Raw genomic sequence first — 25,183 nt, 5'->3', positions numbered from 1 at the left:
AATTTGGGAATATTTTTCTAAATCCTTAAAAAATCAGTATATCATATTACCAGGAGTTCCCCTTCTAAGGAAGTATTCTAAGTAAGAAATAGAGATGCACTGAAAATTCCCAAACAGGGATATTCATTACTATATTGATTGTGTGTTAGTTACTCAGTCGTATCCGACTCTTTGCAACCCCATGAACTGGAGCCTGCAAGGCTCCTCTGTCCATGGAATTTCCCAGGCAAATATACTGGAGTGGATTGCCATTTCCTTCTCCAAGGGATCTTTCCAACCCAGGGATTGAGCCTGGGTCTCCTGCATTGCAGGTAGATGCTTTACTGTCTGAGCCACCAGAAAAGCCCACTATATTGTTTATAGTAGTGAAAAATGAGAAATAACTTACTTGTCCACAATATGAAAAGAGTAAAGCAAACATCAGCTTTACAAATACAAAGAAATATACCATCACTCCTGCGGTGCTGAAGAGATGGCTCTCACGAAGCTCAGTGATGAGATGGCTCTGCAGATGAAGCCAGTTGGGAAGGAGCAAGAGTTGACAGAAAAAAACAATGGCTTTTTTCAAAACATCGATGGGACTGAAGGCACAGTGCAGAAGTCAGGGCTGAGCTCCCAGGGGTCCTTTGTGCGATATTGTCTGGAGACTTCCTCAGGATGGTAGGACTAAAGGATTAGATTTCCAGGTTCAGGGTTTGGGTTGACATCCTTCTCTACAATTCTTCTAGTTTTGACCTAATGAATATCTAGTGTGGTAGTTCCAATGAGACAGTAAGGGGACCTACGGTCAGAAACTAGGCAGATACCTGTCAATAGGAATGGTCAAGATTCTAGCCTCAGTTTGTGGAAAAAGGCAATGGCAAGCCACTCCAGTACTATTACCTAGAAAATCCCATGGATGGAGGAGCCTGGTAGGCTGTAGTCCATGGGGTCGCTAAGGGTCGGACACGACTGAGCGACTTCACTTTCCCTTCTCACTTTCACACATTGGAGAAGGAAATGGCAACCCACTCCAGTGTTCTTGCCTGGAGAATCCCAGGGATGGGGGAGCCTGGTGGGCTTCCGTCTATGGGGTCACACAGAGTCGGACACGACTGAAGTGACTTAGCAGTAGCAGCATTGTACTTTATTATCTTCACCTGCTAAAGATATCAACCATTTAAAATGGTTTCTAGAGTAGAGGAAGTACAAATATTCATATAAATACATACATGCATTTGTCAATATATGATAAAATTGTATACTATAAAAATGGTTTACAACCTTTTTAAATCAAAGGAAATTTATTAAAGGAAAAGATGTCTCAGAACTTCTCATATGTCAAAAAAGCTACTACATCAAAGATGTTTTAAAATTCATTTATAACTTATTAATAATAGTAGCATATACATTTGGAAACAGTATATGTTTATGTTATATTATGTTTATATGTCAGCAGTATTTTTTTAAATCTATAGAAGTGTATATTAATTTCAGGACCACTTTCTCTGGAGGATAGGTAGAGAGGGCCCCCCCACCTCAAGGTTCAAGACCCATAGGTAAGAAACTACTGCCATAGGCCTTTATCACTTGTATATTGTGATTCATTCAAAAATATATGTGAGTATGGGTGTGTGTGTTCACAGCTACGCATATATATGCAGTCCAGCAAAATAACAATAGTCCAATAGATAATGGGTAAGGGATTATCAACTTAATTACCACAGCAAAGGAAACACAAATGCATTTTATACACACAGGCAAAGATGTTCAAACTCTCATAAAAAGAGGTTAAAACTACAGTGATAAACCAGTTTAAATTTATCAGATTGACAAAGATCAAAAACGTATCTAATACATGATTTTAGAAAAGAATGGGAAAACAGGAACTCTCATCATTTTTTTCTGGAATTTTAAATGGATTTAGCCTCCTTAAAGCATAATTTGGTAAACTCTATCAAAATTTTGGGCTTCCCAGGTAGCATAGTAATAAAGAATCTACCTGCCAATGCAGGAGACACCAGAGATTCAGGTTTGATCCCTGGGTTGGGAAAAACCCCAAGAGGAGGAAATGGCAACCCACTCTAATATCCTTGCCTAGAAAATTCCCTAGACAGAGGAGCCTGGCAGATTGCAGTCCATGAGGCAGCAAAGAGTCAGACACGACTGAGCTACTGAGCGCGCGCGCGCGCACACACACACACACACACACACACACACACACAGAGTTTTAAAGTATATGTGTCTATTGACCCAGAAATTCTATTGTAGAGCTTATTCAATAGATATTCTTGCACATATACACATAGATGTGTAGGGATATTCATTGCAGCATTGTTTGTAGTGGTAATTGATTAGAAAGAATGCATATAAACATAAATAGAGAACTGATTAGCAAACTATGATATAGCCTCAGGAGGGAATACCATATAACGATGTTTAAAATGAGGCAGCTCTATAGGTACTAATATGAAATGGACTCCAAAAGAAGTCATTAAAAAAGAAACATAAAGCACAGCGTATGTGTATCAGTCACTCAGTCGTCCAACTCTGCCACTCCGTGGACTGTAGCCCTCCAGGCTCCTCTGTCCATAGAATTCTGCAGGCAAGAATATTGAAGTGGGTGACCATCTCCTTCTCCAGGGGATTATTCTGACCCAGGGATTGAACCCTGGTCTCCTGCATTGCAGGTGGGTGCTTTACTGTCTGAACTTCTACAGAAGCCCTATAAAGTACAGTAAGTGTATGTAATATCCTCTAATTTGTGATTGGAGAGAATGGAATTGTAGCATGTATATTATCATAAGTGACCAGTCCAGGTTCGACGCATAAATTTTCCTCTGTTCATTTCTTTGCATTTGTGCTTTTTTAATAAAATTCTTTTTTAGAAATAAAAAAAAAAAAAGAAAGCATATATATATTTACATAAACATAGCTGCTTATTTATGCATAGAATCTCTGTGGAAGAATAAATAAACTAGTGAATGTTGGGAGGAGGACATCTCGGGGTCTAGAGATCATGATGGTAGCACAGACTTACTCCTTTCCTATGAACCATAGGACACTCTTCTTTGGAGTGGGGAGTGTGCCATGCTGCATGGCTTGTGGGGTCTTAGTTCCCCAAGCAGGGGTCAAACCCAGGCCTTCAGCAGTGAAATCGTGGAGTCCTAACTACTGAACTACCAGGGTTTTATCATATGATACTTTTTAACTCTACTTTTAAAAGAAGAATATTTATTATTTGTTTATTTTATACATACATTTGCACACACACAGTATGTTTGTGCAGTGGCTTTAGAATTCAAAATCTCACTGTTAAATCATCTATTAAGTCACAACAAATATTTATCCAGCCTCTCTATTTCTATCTCGAGTAATACATGGCACTAGACATTATTCGCACAGAATAAAATCAGTACAAGAGTAGCAGGTGCTTTTTGGGGCCAGAAAGATCCAGGTGTTCTTCCTCTAGAAATGTTTGGGGCAGGCCTAAATTGTAGACTGAAGACGTAATAACAACCTCTCCATCGTGTGACTTACAGTTTGCTAAGGGAATTTACCAAAATGGACCACAACTTGGACAGAACAGATGATGAAGACGTTTTCTCTGAAAACCATCAAACCGACTTCCTTCAAGATTTGGAGACTAAAAAATGGGTAAGGGATAGACTTAAACATCACGGTGGGTGAAGAGAGAAACTTCACATTTCATATCCTAAAATGGTAAGGATATATCTCAAGGTTTCCCCCTAACAGGTACAAGATGTTCAGAACTTGAAAAAGAGGGAGGTACTCTTTCTTCTGAAGGCAGCTGTTATTACACAAGGGACTTACTAGTGTTCCCATACAGAGAATTGTGCATTACATTATTTTTGTTATTGGAATTTACAAAATAACTGTCACATTTTTCACCTCAGAGCAAATTACTCTACGTAGGTTTGTTCTTGAATTGCACATTGTCTCCCAATAGGATGCATTACAGAGATCCATTACTCATTTTTCAACAAAAGTATGGTAGATTTGTGGCTTCCCAGTAGTTCAGTAATGAAGAATCCGCCTGCCAACGCAGGAGCCACAAGAGACGCAGGTTTCATCACTGGGTCAGGAAGATTCCCGGGAGGAGGAAATGGCAACCCACTCCAGTGTTCTTGCCTGGAAAACCCCATGGACAAAGGAGCCTGGTGGGCTGCAGTCCATGGGGTGGCAATGAGTCAGACTTGACTGAGCATGCACACATGACGACACATGGTTTATTTAGAATACTTATTAGTTTCAGATGTACAGCATAGTGATTCAGTATTTTTATACATTATGCTCCGGTAAAAGTTATTGTAGGATAGTGACTAATTCCTTGTGCCATTATAATATATTCTTGTGCTTATCTATTTCTTAAAATATTTCTTGGAGTAATATTTATTGGATTTACAATGTTTTGATAGCTTCAGGTCTATAGCAAAGTGAATGAGTTAAATATATTCTTTTTCAGATTCTTTTCTATATAGGTTATTATAGAATATTGAGTTGAGTTCTCTGTGCTATGCAGTAGGCTCTTATTAGTTATCTATTTTGTATATCATAATGTGTATATGTTAATCTCAACTCCTAATTTATCACTTCCCCCCAAGTTTCCCCTTTGGTAACTGTAAGTGATTTTGAGACGTTAGTCTGTTTATGTTTTGTAAATAAGTTCATTTGTATAATTTTCAGTGTATATGTGTATTGTTGCTGTTCAGTTACTCAGTCGTGTCCGACTCTGCAAACTCATGAACTGCAGCACGTGAGGCTTCCCTGTCCTTCACCATCTCCCATAGTTTTCTCAGACTCATGTCCATTAAATCAGTGATGACAACCAACCATCTCATCCTTTGTCTTTCCCTTCTCCTCCTGCCTTCAATCTTTCCCAGCATCAGGGTCTTTTCCAATAAGCCATCTCTTTGCATCAGGTGGCCAAAGGATTGGAGCTTCAGCTTCAGCATCAGTCCTTCCAATGAATATTCAGGACTAATTTCCTTTAGGATTGACTGGTTTGATCTCCTTACAGTCCAAGGGACTCTCAAGGTCTTCTCCAGCACTACAGTTCGAAGGCATCTGTTCTTCAGTACTCAGTCTTTTTTATTGTCCAGCTCTCACATCCATACACGACTACTGGAAAAACCACAGCTTTGACTCTAAGGACCTTTGTAGGCAAAATAATATCTCTGCTTTTTAATACGCTATCTGGGTTTTTTATTGCTTTTCTTCCAAGGAGCAAGCGTCTTTTAATTTCATGGCTGCAGTCCCCATCCACAGTTATTTTGGAACACAAGAAAATAAATGTGTATTAGATTCCACATATAAAGTGATATCATCTGATATTTGTCTTTCTCTGCCTGACTTACTTCACTTAGAATGATAATCTCTAGGTCCATCCATATTGCTGCAAATGGCATTATTTCATTCTTCTTTGTTGATGAGTAATAGTCTACTGTCTATTCCTTTATCTAGATTCATCTGTCACTAGACATCTAGGCTGCTTCCTTGTTTTGGCTATTGTAAATAATGCTGCAATAAACATAACGGTGCATGTATCCTTCTGACTTACAATTTTCTCCAGATATTCTTTGGAACTCTGCATTCAGATGGCTATATCTTTCCTTTTCTCCTTTGCCTTTCATTTTTCTTCTTTTCTCAGCTATTTGTAAGACCTCCTCAGACAACCATTTTACCATTTTGTTATTTCTTTTTCTCGGGGATGGTTTTGATCACCACCTCCTGTACAATGTCACGAACCTCCGTCCATAGTTCTTCAGGCACTCTGTCTATCAGATCGAATCCCTTGAATGTATTTGTCACTTCCACAGTATAATTGCAAGGGATTTGATTTAGGTCATCGTAAAGGATTTGATTTCTCCAGGTATGTGCCCAGAAGTTGGGTTGCAGGCTCATATGGTAACTTCATTTTTAGTTTTTTAAGGAACATCCTTGGACTTTCCGGGTAGCTCAAACAATAAAGAATCTGCCTGCATTGCAGGAGACCTGGGTTTGATTCTGGTCAGGAAGATCCCCTGGAAAAGGGCATGGCCACCCATTCCAGTATTCTTACCTGGAGAATTCTATGGACAGAGGAGCCATGGGGTCTCAAACAATTTACAGTGCCACCAACACTGTAAGGAGTGTTTATTTTTCTCCACACCCTCTACTGGCAGACTTTTTGAGGATGGCCATTGATTGATGTGAGATGATACCACTTTTCTGTTTAATTATGTCCCATTTGTTTACTTTTGCTTTTATTTTATTTTTTGCCTTAGGCAGATCACCAAAAAAATATTGCTGCAATTTATGTCAAAGTGTGTTCTGCCTATGTTCTCTTCTAACAATTTACCATTTCGAGTTTATTTTTGTATATGGTGTAAGGAAACATTCTAGCCTTATTGTTTTACATGTGGCTGTCCAGATTTTCCAGCACCACTTATTGAAGGGACTGTCTTTTCTCCATTGTATATTCTTGTCTTCTTTGTTAAAGACTAATTAACCATAGATGAGTGGGTTTATTTCTGGGCTCTCTATTCTGTTCCATTGGTCTATGTGCTAGTACCATGCTGTTTCAATTATTGTAGTCTTGTTGTGTAGTCTAAAGTCTGGAAGGGTGATACTTTCAGTTTGTTCTTTTTTCTCAGGATTGTTCTGGTAATTTAGGGTCTTTTTTGTGGTTCCATATAAATTTTAGTATTATTTGTTTTAGTTCTATGAAAAATGTCCTGGGTATTTTAATAGAGATTGCATTAAATCTGTAGGCTCTTTTGGGTAGTATGATCATTTTAATAATATTAATTCTTCCAATCCAAGAGCACAGAATATCATTCCATTTCTTGTATCATCTTCAATTTCCTTCATTAATTTTTTTATACTTTTCAGAGTATAGATCTTTATTCTCTTTGGTTATTTATTCCTAAGTGTCTTATTCCTTTTGAAGCAATTTTAAATGAGTTTTTTTTTAACTTTCTCAAAAAATATGGAACACTTCATAAATTTGCATGTCATCCTTTTTCTGGGGCCATGTTAATCTCTGTGTCATTCAAATATTAGTATGTATGCTGTTGAAATGAGCACTAATTTACTCTTAATTCAGTCTGAACCTCTCTCAGTCTTTGAAATTCAGTCATCTAGCTGACATGAATGGAGAAACGTGACGCTGGAATTTGTCATGGAAAGAATTTATGCTTTAATTTAGTTCAAAGCAAATGCATGGCTAAGATTCCTTTTATTATTGTTGTGCAAATCTACCCCATAGATTCCCCAGGTTATTGGCTATAGAGGAAGGTGGTTTCCAATCTGTGGAGTGGGTATTTCCTATTCTGAGGCTTATTCAACCCTCAAAGGAAGTCCATCTTTTTGTCTACTTCTCTTTTGAATACATTTTGGGCTTGGGGATAGCCAGCCAACTCTACAATCATTAGAAGGAAGAGTCCTCAAAGAACATCCCAAGATGGACTTTATTTTCAAGGACTCTGCAGTAAGGGGGGGTAAAAAAGAAGCAAAAGAAATAGAAGTGGGACTTCCCTGGTGGTCCAGTGGCTAAGACTCTGAGCTCACAATGCAGGACGCTCAGGTTAGATCCCTGGTCAGGGAACTAGATCCCACATGCTACAACTAAGAGTCTGCATGCTGCAACTGAAAGGTATCACATGCTGCAACGACAGAAGATTCTGAGTACTTTAATTAAATCTAGTACAACCAAATAAATTAAAAAAAAATAAGTACAGAGAAAAAAGAAATAGAAGAGGATAGAAGGTTGAAGGGATAGAGTTAGATGTGTGGAGTATGGATAATAATGAGGTAGACAAAAAGTGGAAAGAGACAGGTACCCATTACAAAATAATAATAATAATAAAAACTAAATTAGAAGAGGAGTTTTAAAGTGGAGAAAGAAATACGGAAAATGAGATGTGGGAGCCATGAACTTAGTGAACACATAAACTGAAGGTAAAACTCTATAAATACTGTTATCTGTTTCTTTGTGGGGTCCTTGTCACTGGAGTCCAGGGAAATGTTCCTACCATTAGTCAGTGAACAATGATACTATCACTTGTTGGCCTAGGATAGAATAAGTCTAGCTAGATAATAAAATTATTCACTCTGTAAGATTTATCAAATAGTCTATTCTGGCAGGGTATATGAAGGGTATAATGCCTTCATTATTACAGACTATTTCTTACAAACCTCAAGTTGAGCATTAAGGTTTAAGAAAATATTTTTTAAAATTTATGATTGTATTTCTTTATGTTCATTTATTTATATGGCAAATCCTTTAATTACAGAAAAATAAATCACATGCAGTCACATAATAAATGATTAGTAAATTTAGCTTTCTGCTGAAAAAAGGACAAATAAATGACTTCTTAAGGAAGAAATATTGTCCTTTTATTCTCTGAAACCAAACCAGAAGGTCTCTAATTTGCATAATCTTACATTTGTCTTTTATAAGAGAATGATTTAAAGGGCAATTTCAGAAAATGGACAAAGAGTTAAGAGGAGCAAAAAAAAAGATCAATTGTTGGTTTAATTAACAAAATAGCCTTTCTAGCTAGACTGCCAAAACTGCCATGTCTAACCGTCAAAGCCCCCTAAAACACTAAGAAATGAAGATTTTGCTCTGGCTTCCCATTTTCAGTCCCTGGCACTGCTCTCAGTTCATTTCAGTTCAGTTCAGCTGCTCAGTTGTGTCCAGTTATTTGTGACCCCATGAACCGCAGCATGCCAGGCCTCCCTGTCCATCACCAACTCCTGGAGTTCACCCAAACCCATGTCCATTGAGTTGGTGATGCCATCCAACTATCTCATCCTCTGTCGTCCCCTTCTCCTCCTGCCCTCAATCTTTCCCAGCATCAGGGTCTTTTCAAATGAGTCAGCTCTTTGCATCAGGTGGCCAAAGGATTGGAGTTTCAGTATTTCTCAACATCAGTCCTACCAATGAACACCCAGGACTGATCTCCTTTAGAATGGACTGGTTGGATCTCCTTGCAGTCCAAGGGACTCTCAGGAGTCTTCTCCAACACCACAGTTCAAAAACATCAATTCTTCGGTGCTCAGCTTTCTTTATAGTCCAACTCTCACATCCATACATGACCACTGGAAAAACCATAGCCTTGACTAGACGGACCTTTGTTGACAAAGTAAATCTCTGCTTTTCAATATGCTGTCTAGGTTGGTTATAACTTTCCTTCCAAGGAGTAAGCGTCTTTTAATTTCATGGCTGCAGTCACCTTCTGCAGTGATTTTGGAGCCCAGAAAAATAAAGTCAGTCACTGTTTCCACTGTTTCCCCATCTATTTGCCATGAAGTGATGGGACCAGATGCCATGATCTTAGTTTTCTGAATGTTGAGCTTTAAGCCAACTTTTTCACTCTCCTCTGCTATATATAGTGCCAATTTCAGATGCCAGGTCAGTGAGCAGACTTTCCTATTTCCTACTTTTGTTTGCATCTCTCACAAACAGAATGTATTTATATAACCATTTATTGTGCATTCACTATGTGCTAGGAGAAGGGGACTGCAGAGGATGAGATGGTTGGATGGCATCATCCACTCAATGACATGAGTTTGAGAAAGCGCCAGGAGATGATGGACAGAGAAGCCTGGCGTCCTACAGTCCAGGGGCTAGCAAAGATAGAGGACTGAGCGACTGAACAACAACAAATGTGCTAGGATATATATATGTGTGTGTATATATATATAAATAAAAATATAATTCTTTCCCTTCAGTGAGCTCACACACTAGGAGGGACTCAGGCAAGAACAAGGGTATGTACGAAAAAATCTACCCTAGAAGTAGCAGATGTGCTAATGAAGTACGCAGAAGGGAGGGCTTAACACTGGGGATATGACAACTGAGTTATGAAGGATGATCTAGATAGAAGAAAAGCATTTCAGAAAGAAGGTGCAGCACATCCAAAGATAAAGGAATCAAAGAGAAACAGGGTTGTGAGAGAGGAAGGGTGCAGGAAAAGGCATGACAGGCAAGCAGGCAGGCAGGATGCTGAGGTCGGGATAGAGCAGGATGCAGGCAGGAAGCCAGGACACCAATAGGACTCAGGAACTGATGAGGACTTGAGATAGGGCCCCGACTGGGATGCCACAAACAGAGATGCAGGGAGGGTTGGGGAAAAGGACACTGACTGAAAAGGTGAGTATTAGTGGATTCTGTACTAAGTGGATATGAAATGGGTAACGAGGAGGGAAAAGAATGTCTCCCATGACAATTCAAGGACTTCTTCCAGTCTTCACACAGAGACATCTGGATGAATGGGGGGCCATATACAAGAGTGGGGAACTGGGCGAGCTGAAGGGAAATATGATGAGTTCCATTTTTTACTTTCTGAGAAATATGAGCTCTTCCAAAAGCTGCACATAAATGGAAAGTAATGCCTTTAGCGTCCCTTGTGGCTCAACTGGTAAAGAATCCGCCTGCAATGCAGGAGACCTGGGTTCGATCCCTGGGTTGGGAAGATCTCCTGGAGAAGGGAAAGGCTACCCACTCCACTATTCTGGCCTGGAGAATTCCATGGACTGTGTAGTCCTCGGGGTCACAAAGAGTCAAACACGACTGAGCAACTTTCACTTTCCATGCCCTTGGTTTAGTTGCTAAGTCGTGTCCGACTCTTGTGACCCCATGAACTGTAGCCCACCAGGTTCATCTCTCCATGGGATTTTCCAGGCAAGAATACTGGGGTGGATTGCCATTTTCTTCTCCAGGGGATCAAACCTGGGTTTCCTACATTGCAGGAAGATTCTTTACGGACTGAGCTATGAGGGAAGCCTTTAGACTGTGTATTTTATGCAACATTTAGTCTGTTATTATAAAAACACACACATTTCTTTATGTGTTTAGTCCTGTAGGTTTTATTTAGTCCTATAGATTTTATTTACTTATTTTAAAAGTCCTTATTGAATTTGTTACAATATTGCCCCTGTTTTATGCTTTGGGGTTTTTTTGACCATGAGGCCTGTGGGGTCCTAACTCCCTGACCAGGGATCGAACTCATACTCTCTGCATTAGAAGGGAAAGTCCTAACCACAGGACCATCATGGAAGTCCTAGTCCCATAGATTTTTTAAAAAAACTCTTCTTATTTCTATTTCTTGCCTTTTGACTCTTTTGTGATATATTAAACACTACAGTAAAATGACTGATGAGATATGAAATGTCATCAGAGATTATTGGATGTAGAACTCTAGAGATGGTCTGGCCCAGTTTTCTTACTAGGCCAGGAAGCTGAGTGACTTGTTCAACACTCACAGCAGTAGAACTGTAGACCTCTAAGTAGATTCTCTAAGTAGACTTAGACCTCCGATTCTCTGCTTCCCAATGTGGTTGCCTTTCTCTACATCACAGTGTTTCTGCTGCTTTTGAATATCTTGGCCAAAGATTCAGTGGAAAGAAATTGAAATTGTGGATGCCTTTTATTTGCAAAGAGTTAGATAAGAGTTAGTGGAGTCACATCATACTTTGAAAATCTAGCCTTGGTTTCTTCATCTGTAAATGTGGTAATAATCCTTCATCTCTGGTGAGGCTCCACTGGGTCATGAAAGCACCAGAGGTAGGAAATAGGTATTCCTTAATCTGAACCCAAGTCCTAGATACAATGAAAAGAGCCATGGTTTGGGAATCGGAAAACCTAGTTCAAGTTTTAGTCCATATACTTACTAGCTATGTGGGTTGGTTTCTTGTGGTAGCTATAACAAATTAGACTTGGTTGTTTAAAGCCACAAAAATATGTATTCTGTCATAGTTCTGGAGGCCAACAATCCAAAATCAAGGGGTCAGCGAGACCACACTTCCTCGGAAGGCTTTCGGGGAGAATTTTTCCATTCCTCTTCTAGGTTTTGGTGACTCCAGGCATTCCTTAGTTTGTGGCTGCACAAACTTCACTGTGCCTCCATCTCCACATGAGTTTCTCTATCTACATCTTCTCCTTTTCTGATTCTCATTAGGACACTCATCATGGGATTTAGGATCCACCCAGGTAATCCAAGGTAATCTCATCTCAAGATCATTATTAATTTCATTACATCTGCAAAGACCCTTTTTTCCAAACAAGGTCACATTCTCAGGGGGCTTAGTATTAGGACATAGACATATCTTTTGGGGGATCATCACTTAACTCACTGCACCATGTGACCTTGGCCAAATCACTAAATATGAATGAATGGCCTCGGGAATTTCAATATATTTGTCCATGTCAGGGCTGTCATTTAAAGGATGATGTGCTTGAAAGCAATTTGTAGAGGTAGGTGAATGCTGTTCCTATTGACTTGGCCAATGATCTGTACAGGTATATCAATAAGAGGCTGATCTGTTCTCCCTACTCTCTACATTCCTGCCCCAGCCTTCCTCTGTCACAGATCAGGAGGGATATTAGCCTACCTCACAAATACATCAGAGGACTCCAGCTTTGGAAAGGGTAACGTGCTTGCCCCCAGAGATGAGGGCATGGGTACCATAGAGGGGCCACCACCTCTTGTGATAACCCTTCTGTTCTGCTTTGCTCCCTTCATAATCTTTATCAGGATAAGTTGAAGCTGAAGGCTGGGTGTGGCCAGGACCTGCAGAGTGAACAGGATGAGCAAGAAAGAGATCACGTTCAACAAGAAGATCCCCAAGTAGCCACATCTTTGCAATTTTCAGACGAGAACATCCTTGAACAGTAAGCCTTGGCAAATGCAAGAGGGAGCACTGAGTAGTGTTTTGTGGAGGGGAGCATGAAACTTAGCAGAGAGCTTATGGAAAGCTTAGAAGATTTAAAATCAGTACATGTCTTGAGCCACAAAGCAATCACATGCACAAGTGTAACTACCTACCTCTTCCAGCAAGAAAGACGAAGAGGGACATAGGGAGACCATGGGGTTCTCTTTGCATGCTTTTCTTTGGACCCTGGACTTATTACACATCTCATCACTCTTAGATGATTTTATTGAAATGAAATAAGATGAAAAATATTGTAATTATTATTAAAAATATGGACCTTTCCCCCATGTATTAATATAACTTCTTCTCTTTCACCCAGATGTAACCACCATTCTGAAATCAACACCTAACATAACTTCTCCTTCACCAAGATGCCACCACCTTCCTGAAATCAACACTTAACATTCATTCCATGCAAGGAAATTAAAAATATATCTACATTGTTTACTGAATGTAAAACATACTTTATTTTCTCTAGCCTTAAAAAAGTCTGTTAAAATGGGTATTAAATAAATGTCCAAACGCCTTTCTTAAAGCCTAAGTGGTTACCTAGCCTATTTTGGTGACAGAAAATAAATAAGCAGACCTATTTGATACCTATAGAAAGAGGGTTTCAGGCTTTGTGATATGTTTCCCATTTTCTACCTTAAAACTGATCATAATCATATCTCTGTAGGAGTCAGGAGAACATGTTCTTCCAGCTTAACCACTGGAATACACGGATGGGTCTACAAGTGAAAGAACTTGGAGCTGATCACATAGGCTGGATGGAGAAAATTAAAAATATTATACAAAAAATAAGCCTAACAGAAAACACAATGAAGAGGTAATTGCAGGGTACTGGGGTGGGTCAGAAAATAATGAAAAGTTTCATAGCTTCAGAAATTTACAAAACTACAGGTTTAAGGGGTAACATCTTTAGGATAAGAAGTATATGTGCTAAGTCTCTTCAGTCGTGTCTGACTCTTTGAGACCCTACGAACTGTAGCCCACCAGGCTCCTCTGTCCACGGGGTTCTCCAGGCAAGAATTCTGGAGTGGGTTGTCATTTCCTTCTCCAGGGGATCTTCCCAACCCAGGGACTGAACCTGTGTCTCTTGTCTCCTGCATTGACAGGTGCAGTCTTTACCAGTAGCGCCATCTGGGAAGACCTGGGAAGCATAAGACCTTAGAATTAAAAGTCATGTCACAGAATCTTGAAGCCTACATCAAAGTTATCTGCATCTTTGCTCTCTCTTCTCTCAAGGGAAGGACTGCCCTCAGAGATCCTCTTCTTGAAGCCACATTAACAGTTATCAAAAGGACATACTGAGGTTTCTAGTGAACCTTGAGTTTTATCCAGTATTGTCCAAAGGGATCCAACCAGTATGACATTAAAAAACTGTTAAAGTGTGCTTGAAAATGCATATCTGAATTCAAGTTAAAAGTTTCAAGATGAAACAGAAATGACAAAGTTGTTATTTATGCAGTCACTGGTATAGAAACTGGGCTTTGGAGTCAGAGGGACCCAGGTTTGAATCTTGATATTGACCTTTCTTGGATAGGTTAATCAACCTTATTTTTAAGGCTTGACTTTCCTTATCTATAAAGAAGTAATGATAGCCACCTCATTGGTTTGTTGTGGGTATTAAACAAAATACCATATGTAAAGCATTTAATACAGTGCCTGATATATAATAGCAATTAATAAATGGAAGCTATTTTAAAAAATAAATTCCTCTGGCCTTCTGAATCTTCTTACCACATTCCAAACTCTTTCCTACTGCAGGGCTACTCTTCTAGATTTTTTTTTTGCCTTTCAGTCAAACATCTTCTTTATATTCAGTTAAACATCACCATACCTTTAGCTAAACATCTCTGTATCAGTTTTCTGACTATCCTATTCAAGGTATCCCCCCTTTTTCTTCCAGAGCATGAATAATATTTGGATTTTAAAAGATTCTGTGTTTTTATTAATTCAAACGTGGCACATTAAAGTTTCTTTCCATGGGAATTCCCTGCTGGTTCAGTGGTTAGGACTCCACGTTTTCACTGCAGAGGGCATGGGTTTGATCCCTAGTTAGAAAATGAAGATCTCACAAACTGTGTGGTATGGCCAAAAACTTTTTTCTCCATTTTTAAAACTAAGTTATAATTTACATACTGTAAAATTATATCTTTTATTGTACAGTTCTGCAAGTTTTAAAAACATGCATACTATTGTTTAGCCACCACAGTGAAGATAAAGAACACTTTCATCACTCCCCACATCCCTCATACTCTTTTATAGTTAACACCTCTCCCCAGGCTGCTCGTGACCACTCATCTGTTCTCTGTGCAGTTCTGTCTATTCTAGACTAGTGGAATTACACAGCATACAGCCTTTTGAGTCTACCATCTTTCCTCGGTATAAAGAATGTAATTTGAGATTCATCCATGTTGCACACATCAATAATTTGTTCCTTTTTGTTGCTGAACAGTATTCCCTTATATAAATATGCTACAATTTATTCTTTCACTAACTGAGGCATATTTAGAGTTTTTTTTTTTTTTTTGTAGCAATCATTAATAAAGACACTGTAAACATTCACTTGGGTCTACCCTGGTGGCTCAGTGGTGAAGAATCTGCCTGCCAGTGCAGGAGATGTGGTTTCAATCTCTGGGTAGAGAGATCCCCTTTAGAGGGAACTGGCAACCCATTCCAGAAGCTTGCCTGGGTAATCCCAGGGACAGAGGAGCCTGTCCTCTCGTGGGCTACAGTTCATGGGATCTCAAAATAGTTGGATGTGACTTAAAAACTAAACAGCAACAATGCCACACTACCATGATTACTATAGCTTTATATTAAGTCTTTAAATTAGGTGGTGAGTGTTATTCAGTTTTGTTCTAATTTTCTTCTAAGTCAAATACTAATTTTTATTATCTGATTTTATTCTTTTTCTTTTTTAAATTAGAAGAATTATTTTATATTGGAGTATAGTTGGTTAACAAATGTTGTGAGTTTCAGTTCAGCTCACTTCAGTCACTCAGTCATGTCCGACTCTATGACCACATGGACTGCAGCACGCCAAGCTTCCCTGTCCATCACCAACTCCCAGAGCTTGCTCAAACTCATGTCCATCGAGTCACTGTTGCCACCCGACAATCTTATCCTCTGTTGTCCCCTTCTCCTCCTGCCTTCAATCTTTCCCAACATCAGGGTCTTTACCAGGAGTCAGTTCTTCCCACCAGGTGGCCAAAGTATTGATATTCAGCTTCAGCTTCACTACTACCGATGACTATTAAGGACTGATTTCCTTTAGGATTGACTGGTTGAATCTCCTTGCAGTCCAAGGGACTCTCAAGAGTCTTCCGCAACACCATAGTTCAAAAGCATCAATTCTTCAGTGTTCAGCTTTACTTATAGTCCAACTCTCACATCCGTACATGACTACAGGAAAAATCATAGCTTTGATTAGACAGACCTTTGTTAACAAAGTAATGTCTCTGCTTTTTAATATGTTGTCTAGGTTGGTCGTAGCTCTTCTTCCAAGGAGCAAGCGTCTTTTAATTTCATGCCTATAGTCATCACCTGCAGTGATTTTGAGCCCAAGAAAATAAAGTCTCACTGTTTCCATTGTTTCCTCATGTATTTGCCAGGGAAATGACGGGACCAGATGCCATGATCTTCGTTTTTGGAATGTTGAGTTTTAAGCCAGTTTTTTCACTCTCCTCTTTCACCTTCATCAAGAAGCTCTTTAGTTCCTCTTTACTTTCTTCCTTAAGTGTGGTATCACCTGCATATCTGAGGTTGTTGATATTTCTCCCGGCAATCTTGATTCCAGTTTATGCTTCATCCAGCCTGGCATTTCGCATCATGTACTCTGCATTTAAGTTGAATAAGCAGGGTGACAATATACAGCCTTGACGTAGTCCTTTCCCGATTTGGAACCAGTTCACTGTTCTGGGTCTGGTTCTAACTGTTGCTTCTTGACCTGTATACAGACTTCTCAAGAGGCAGGTAAGGTGGTCTGGTTATCCCATCTCGTTGAGAATTTTCCACAGTTCGTTATGATCCACACAGTCAAAGGCTTTGGCATAGTCAATAAAACAGAAGTACATGTTTTTCTGGAACTCTCTTGCTTTTTTGATGATCCAAGGATGTTGGAAATTTGATCTCTGGTTGCTGTGCCTTTTCTAAATCCAGCTTGAACATCTGGAAGGTCATGGTTCATATACTGTTGAAGCCTAGCTTGGCAATTTTTGAGTATTACTTTGCTATCGTGTGACATGAGTATAATTGTGTGGTAGTTTGAACATTCTTTGACATTGCCTTTCTTTGGGATTTGAATGAAACCTGACCTTTTCCAGTCCTGTGGCCACTGCTGCGTTTTCCAAATTTGCTGGCATATTGAGTGCAGCACTTTCACAGCATCATCTTTTAGGACTTGAACTAGGTCAACTGGAATTCGTAGTGATGCTTCCTAAGGCCCACTTGACTTCACACTTCAGGATGTCTGGCTCTAGGTGAGTGATCACACCATTGTGGTTATCTGGGTTATGAGCTTTTTTGTATTGTTCTTCTGTGTATTTTTGCCACTTCTTAATATCTTCTGCTTCTGTTAGGTCTATACCATTTATTTTCTTTATTGTGTCCATCTTTGCATGAAATGTTCCTTTGGTATCTCTAGTTTTCTTGAAGAGATCTCTAGTCTTTCCCATTCTATTGTTTTCCTCTATTGTTTGCACTGATCACTGAGGAAGGCTTTCTTATCTCTCCTTGCCTTTATTTGGAAGTATGCATTCAGATGAGCATTAACTTTCCTTTTCTCCTTTGCCTTTTGCTTCTCTTCTTTCCTCAGCTATTTGGAAGGCCTCATCAGGCAACCATTTTTCCTTTTTGCATTTCCTTTTCTTGGGTATGGTCTTGATCAGTGTCTCCTGTACAATGTCACGAACCTCTATCCGTAGTTCTTCAGGTACTCTGTCTATCAGATCTAATTCCTTAAATCTAATTGTCACTTCCATTGTATAATCATCAGGAATTTGATTTAGAACATAACTGAATGGTGTAGTGGTTTTCCCTATTTTCTTCAATTTAAGTCTAAATATGGCAATAAGGATTTCAAGATCTGATCCACAGATCTTGTTTGCTGGCTATATAGAGCTTCTCCATCTTTGGCTGCAAAGAATATAATCAATCTGATTTCGGTATTGACCATCTGGTGATGTCCATGTGTAGAGTATTCTCTTGTGTTGTTGCTATGACCAGTTCATTTTCTTGGCAAAACTCTGTTAGCCTTTTCCTTGCTTCATTTTGGACTCCAAGGCCAAACTTGCCTGTTACTCCAAATATTTCTTGACTTCCTACATTTGCATTCCAGTCCCATATGATGAAAATAACATCTTTTTTGAGTGTTAGTTGTAGGTCTTGTAGGTCTTCATACAACTGTTCAGCTTCAGCTTCTTCGGCATTTGTGGTTGGGGCATAGACTTGGATTATTTTGATATTGAATGGCTTGCCTTGAAATCAAACAGAGATCATTCTGTCGTTTTTTAGATTGCACCCAAGTACTGCATTTTGGACTCTTGTTCACTATGAGGGATACTCCATTTTGTCTAAGGAAGTGGAGTATTAGTTAGTTATTAACTATTTGCTATTAGTTAATAACTAATTATTTGCTAGTTATTATTAGTTAGGAGTATTAGTGTGTGTTAGTTTCAGGTGTGTTGCAAAGTGGTTTAGTTATACATATACATAGGGGGCTACATCAGTGGCTCAGTGGTAAAGAATCCACCTGCAATGCGGGAGGCGTGGATTCGATCCCTGAGTCGGGAAGATCCCCTGGAGGAGGAAATGGCAACCCACTCCAGTGTTCTTGCCTGGAGAATCCCATGGACAGAGGAACCTGGCCAGCTACAGCCCATAGGGTCATAAAGAGTCGGACAGGACTGAAACGACTTAGCAGGCAGGCACACATACATGTATCTATTCTTTTTCAAATTCTTTTCCCATTTAGGTTATTATAGAATATTGAGCAGAGTTCTCTGTTACAGTAGGTCATTAATTTCTGTTCTAATTTTTCAAAATCATTTTAGCTATTCTACATTTTCTTGTCTGCTTTTCCACATAGATTTTACATCAACCTGTCAATCTTGCTGTGATTTTGATTGGAACTACCATTAATTCATAGATATATTTGTGAATAATTACTATTTTAGCAATATCAACCCTTCTGATTCATTAATATAGTATTTCTCTCTATTTAGGGTCTTTGATTTCTTCCATTAGGGTTGTGTAGTGTTCGGTGTACAGCTATTTCACATTTTTTTAGATTTATATCTATTTCATGTTTTTAAATGGTATTTTAAAATTTTCAGTTTCTTATTGTTAATAGCTAGTATATAGAAATACAGCTAATGTTTTGTATTTGACTTTCCATTGTGACCTTGCTAAACTCATTTATTAGTTTTAACAGTCTTTATAGATTATTTGCAATTTTTCACATAGATAATTATGTCAACAGCAAATAGAGACAGCTTTCTATCTTCCTTTCCAATCTGTATTCCTTTTACTTTCTTTTGTTGCCTTATTATATTGGCTAGAACTTCTAGTATGGTGTTGAATAGGAGGAGTGGCAGCAGATAGCAGACATACTTACTTAGTTCTCAGTCTTACAGGAAGAGCAAGAACATTCAGTGTGATATTATCTGGGCTTTTGTTTGTTTGTTTTTAAATTGCTCTTTCTCAGATTGAGAAGATTTCTTCTATTCCTAGTTTACTGAGTTGTTTTTAAAATCAGGAATGATACTGAATTTTTTCAGTAGCTTTTGCTACAGCTGTGAATGATCATGTTTTTTGTTCATTTATAAATCTCTAGATATGGTGAATTATGATTGATTTCTGAATGCTGAACCAGACTTGAGTTCACAGAATAAATACCACCTGGTCATATTATCCTTTTTATATGTTGTTGGATTCAGCTTACTAAAATGGATCTTTAACGTGTATGTTAATGAGAGATATTGACCTGTGTTTTGCTTTCTTGTAATGTCTAGTGTTAGTATCAGAATTATGTTTGGTATCAAAAAAACTTATATTTAGTATCAAAGAGAAAATTGGGATGTTTTTGCACAGTTCTCTATTTTCTGGATGAATTTGTGTAAACCTGTCATAATTTCTTTCTTAAGTGTGTTTAGTTGAACTCACCAGTGAAGCCATTTTGCCTGGAGATTTCACTATGGCAAGATTTTAACTACAAATTTAATTTTTTTTAATGATATAGTATAGGATCACAGGGCTGCACAGGCTACCTAGGTCTTGAGTATATTTCAGTAGTAGAATATATCTTTTAAGGAACTTGCCCTTTTCATCTAAATTATCTAATTTATTGGCTTAATTATTAGTAGTATTTTCTTATTATATTTTTTATTTTGAAATAATTGCAAATTCACAGGAATTTTCAAAGAAATATATAGGATAACCCCATGGACCCTTCCCTCAACCTTCCGAATGGTAACATCTTGTCCAACTCAAAACCAATGAGTTGGTACTTTACCAATGATACCAATGATATCATTAAAACCAAGAAATGGATATTTGTGTTAATATTAATGACAGAGCTCATTCAGACCTTCCCAGTTACACGTGCATTTTACATTTCTGCTTCTATATCCAGTTAGGACTATACTTCTTTACAATTATCTAGATAACTTAGAATGTTTTTTACTTTCTTGAACTGCATTTATGACTTCCCATTCCAACACAATTACCAACATCGACTGTAGCCTACCAGGCTCCTCCCTCCATGGGATTCTCCAGGCAAGAGTACTGGAGTGGGTTGCCGTTTCCTTCTGCAGGGGAGCTTCCCGACCCAGGGATTGAACCCGGGTCTCCCACATTCCAGGCAGACGCTTTAACCTCTAAGCCACCAGGGAAGCAGGCTTATATATGAAAAGTATTTCATTTTTGAAAGGTCAGAAACGATCTTTCAAGATCAAAAAAGATTATCCATTGGGGGTCTTTCTTAAGCCTCAGGACTAAGTCCCTCTCTTGGTCTGTTTGCAGCTTATTAAGTGAGGTTATATCCCTGGAGGGCCAAATTGAAAAGCTGGAATCACACCAGGACCTTGACTCTGATCAGGGGGTAAACATGGAGGTAAGCTGAAAGCTTGCGAAAAAATAGGGGAGGTTGTGGGGACTCTGTAATCTCTTCCTACCCCATCTGTTGCTTAACACGTCATGACAGAATTAAAGGGATTTTCCTGTCAGTCCAGTGGTTAAGACTCCAAGCCTCTACTGTAGAGGAAGCAGGTTTGATCCCTGGTATGCTGGATCTGGTGGTCAGTTCTGAGCACATTTTGCCTGGGTACCACCACTTCTTCTCTCTAAAAACACACGAAAAAGCTAGACTTTTCTGTTCTACCTAGAACTCAGTCAAATGTGGCAGGTTTTCATCTCAATGCCACTTAAAATAATGAAGAGTTCCTTAAGAGAAAAGTTCTCATCTTAATATCTGTATCCCAACACCTACCAGTACAAAAAAAAATATGCAGGAAATACGTATTTGTGAAGAACTACATCCCTAGAACATAAGAGATAGATTTGTGTTTGCCTTTGATGCCTTCATGAAGAGTTCTTATGTTGGTTTTCACAATATCCAAAGCTTTCTTGTTGTTTTTGTCTCCTTGCATTTCTTAGAGATTCTTTTCTGAGAAAGGTTTCAGTTCAGTTCCCTTTTTAAGAGTCATAGAATTTCAGAAAAGTAGTGACCAACTTTGGGTAATAATTAACTTTCAGAGCGCTAGCTGGTAGTTTTTCTTCTCTAATAAACTTCAGGCATTTGAAGAACAGTCTCTAAAAATGGAAAAAAATCTGTGTCTAACTACATTTTTTTTTACTGAAATTGCCAGCTTCTGCTTTAGTTCAAGCCAAATTTAAATTAAGTAGGATTTTGAAAGAAAGAGATAAATGCCTCTTTTATGCTATGCTATGCTATGCTAAGTCACTTCAGTCGTGTCCGACTCTGTGTGACCCCATAGACGGAAGCCCACCAGGCTCCCCCGTCCCTGGGATTCTCCAGGCAAGAACACTGGAGTGGGTTGCCATTTCCTTCTCCAATGTGTGAAAGTGAAAAGTGAAAGTGAAGTCGCTCAGTCATGTCAGACCCCTAGCAACCCCATGGACTGCAGCCTACCAGGCTCCTCCATCCATGGGATTTTCCAGGCAAGAGTACTGGAGTGGCTTGCCATTGCCTTCTCCGTGCCTCTTTTATAGTAGGAAGTAATATTTGTTGAGACCTCTCACATATTAAAAGCCATGTACAGATTTTTCACCGAGGGGAGGACAGAAATGGTATGGACCTAACAGAAGCAGAAGATATTAAGAAGAGGTGGCTAGAATACACAGAACTGTACAAAAAAGATCTTCACGACCAAGATAGTCACGATAATGTGATCACTGACCTAGAGCCAAACATCCTGGAATGTGAAGTCAAGTGGGCCTTAGAAAGCATCACTACGAACAAAGCTAGTAGAGGTGATGGAATTCCAGTTGAGCTATTTCAAATCCTGAAAGATGATGCTGTGAAAGTGCTGTAGTCAATATGCCAGCAAATTTGGAAAACTCAGCAGTGGCCACAGGACTGGAAAAGGTCAGTCTTCATTCCAATCCCAAAGAAAGGCAATGCCAAAGAATGCTCAAACAACCGCACAATTGCACTCATCTCACACGCTAGTAAAGTCATGCTCAAAATTCTCCAAGCCAGGCTTCAGCAATATGTGAACCATGAGCTCCCAGATGTTCAAGCAGGCTTCAGAAAAGGCAGAGGCACCAGAGATCAAATTGCCAACATCCGCTGGATCATGAGAAAGCAAGAGAGTTCCAGAAAAACATCTATTTCTGCTTCATTGACTATGCCAAAGCCTTTGATTGTGTGGATCATAATAAACTGTGGAAAATTCTTCAAGAGATGGGAGTACCAGACCACCTGACCTGCCTCTTGACCTGTATGCAGGTCAGGAAGCAACAGTCAGAACTGTACATGGAACAACCGACTGGTTCCAAATAGGAAAAGGAGTACGTCAAGGCTGTATATTGTCACCTTGCTTATTTAACTTTTATGCAGAGTACATCATGAGGAATGCTGGGCTGGAAGAAGCACAAGCTGGAATCAAGATTGCTGGGAGAAATATCAATAACCTCAAATATGCAGATGACACCACCCTTATGGCAGAAAGTGAAGAGGAACTCAAAAACCTCTTGATGAAAGTGAAAGAGGAGAGTGAAAAGGTTGGCTTGAAGCTCAACATTCAGAAAACAAAGATCATGGCATCTGGTCCCATCACTTCATGGGAAATAGATGGAAAAACAGTGGAAACAGTGTCAGACTTTATTTTTTGGGGCTCCAAAATCACTGCAGATGCTGATTGCAGCCAGGAAATTAAGACGCTTACTCCTTGGAAGGAAAGTTATGACCAACTTTGATAGTATATTTAAAAGCAGAGACATTACTTTGCCAACCAAGGTCCGTCTAGTCAAGGCTATGGTTTTTCCCGTGGTCATGTATGGATGTGAGAGTTCGACTGTGAAGAAAGCTGATCGCCGAAGAATTGATGCTTTTGAGTTGTGGTGTTGGAGAAGACTCTTGAGAGTCCCTTGTACTGCAAGGAGATCCAACCAGTCCATTCTAAAGGAGATCAATCCTGGGTGTTCATTGGAAGGACTGATGCTAAAGCTGAAACTGCAATACTTTGGCCACCTCATTCAACGAGTTGACTCACTGGAAAAGACTCTGATGCTGGGAAAGGTTGGGGGCGGGAGGAGAAGGGGACGACAGAGAATGAGATGGCTGGATGGCATCACCGACTCTGTGGACATGAGTTTGAGTGAACTCCGGGAGTTGGTGATGGACAGGGAGGCCTGGCGTGCTGTGATTCATGGGGTCGCGGAGAGTCGGACGCGACTGAGCGACTGAACTGAACTGAACTGAGTGCAACATTTTGACGTAGCAACTTCATTTTGTGCTAGTTGGAAAGTCAGCTTTTTTTTAGAGCTTTGGAAATTGAAAACTATGAGGAAAGAGAAGAGGACAAAGGCCAAGAAACATTTTTCCCCTTAAAAAAACTTCCTCCAAAAGTCAGGAAATACAGAAATGTGGGTTCACTGGAGGAAAGACAGGGAGGGATGGATATCAAAAGAATGAAGAGAGAAACAGAGCACAGAGACAAATGACAGTGAGGTTAAAAAAACAAATCGACATGGGCTTGGATAATATGAAAAGGGAAAAGAATCCAAAAAGGAACGGATATGTATATAACTGAATCATTTTGCTGTATACCTGAAACTAACACAACATTGTAAATCAACTATACTCTAGCAAAAAATTTTAAAAAATAACTAGAAATATAAATAAATAAATTAAACAGACATATTTTGCAAATGTAAAAAAAATATGAAAAAGGAAGGCATCACGAATATGTTAACAGGATTCTCTATCCTGGAAATATACAGCTTTGTATACACTCTAAAAAAATGGGCACAGACTTGAAGGCTAGAAACAGCCCAAATATGCACCAACTGGTGAGTGGATAAACTGTGGTATGTACTAAATGATGGAATGTTATTCAGAGATTAAAAAGAGATTTCTTAATCATCCAACAACATATCTAAATCTCAAGTGCATGATGCTAAGTGAAAGAAGCCAGACTTGGAAGATTACATACTTCATGATTCCATTTCTGCATCATTCTGAAAAAGGCAAAACCATAGGAATGAAAAATAGACTAGTGGTCACTGGCTGCGGTGGGGAAAGGCTGGAGAAAGGAACACAGAGAAATTTGGGGTGTGATGGAAATATTCATATCTTGCTGTAGTGGTGACTGCATACCAGTGACAGGATGCAAAAATGTATGTCAAAATTTGTAGCACGGGGTGCTTTTAAAAGACAAGTTTTACACTATGTAAATTATACCTCAATAAACGTGACTTTAAAAATTGACAACTCTGTCCTAAGACTAAAGACTGATGGAAAAGATTGTGTAAAAACAAATGCAGTACTGGAGTGGGTTGCCATTGCCTTCTCCAATATGATAAGTAAGGGACTTTAAATACAATTGTTACACAAGCAAAGTCTTAAGAATGGCTTTAGGTTTACTCTGGTGGACGAGAAACTGAAAGTGAAGTGCAAGTCGCTCGGTTGTGTCCAACTCTTTGGGACCTATGAGATCCTCCAGGCCAGAATCCTGGAATGGGTAGCCTTTCTATTCTCCAGGGGATCTGCCCAACCCAGTGATCAAACCCAGGTCTCCCACATTGAAGGCAAATTCTTTACCAGCTAAGCCACAAGGGAAGCCCAAGCATACTGGAGTGGGTAGCCTATCTCTTCTAAAGGGGATCTTCCCGACCCAGGAACTGGACTGGGGTCTCCTGCATTGCAGGCAGATTCTTTACCAAGTGCGCTGTTGTTAGAAATAACTATAGGAAAGCAATGTGTGGGAAAGTTCAAAGAGAAGTAAATTAATAA

At 39.2% G+C, this 25,183-nt stretch overlaps 1 protein-coding gene and 1 non-coding gene across 4 annotated transcripts in view; one reads left to right on the top strand and one right to left on the bottom strand.

The window, feature by feature from the left end:
• The first annotated feature begins 472 nt into the window (after positions 1-472).
• The window catches only part of SMCO2 (single-pass membrane protein with coiled-coil domains 2), a 35,625-nt gene continuing 10,914 nt past the window's right edge, over positions 473-25,183 (top strand). Inside the window, exons 1-5 of one of the 3 annotated variants that reach the window (XM_088836728.1) lie at positions 473-600; positions 3,522-3,636; positions 12,531-12,661; positions 13,379-13,528; positions 20,728-20,822. In XM_088836728.1, the coding sequence (XP_088692854.1) occupies positions 473-600; positions 3,522-3,636; positions 12,531-12,661; positions 13,379-13,528; positions 20,728-20,822 (619 nt within the window). Of the gene's footprint in view, positions 601-3,521; positions 3,637-12,524; positions 12,662-13,378; positions 13,529-20,727; positions 20,823-25,183 lie in introns of those variants that run through there. The other 2 variants (XM_088836727.1, XM_088836729.1) reach the window with 2 other exon arrangements.
• LOC129537370 (U6 spliceosomal RNA) lies at positions 6,965-7,068 on the bottom strand. The gene has a single exon (XR_008682022.1). It is a non-coding gene; the product is annotated as a U6 spliceosomal RNA (small nuclear RNA).

Source organism: Moschus berezovskii, chromosome 6, assembly GCF_049115385.1.
Source record: "Moschus berezovskii isolate FMDL1 chromosome 6, NW_MosBer_1.0, whole genome shotgun sequence".
NCBI classification, from domain to species: Eukaryota; Metazoa; Chordata; class Mammalia; order Artiodactyla; family Moschidae; genus Moschus; species Moschus berezovskii.
This window is presented reverse-complemented; position numbering and strand designations above follow the sequence as displayed.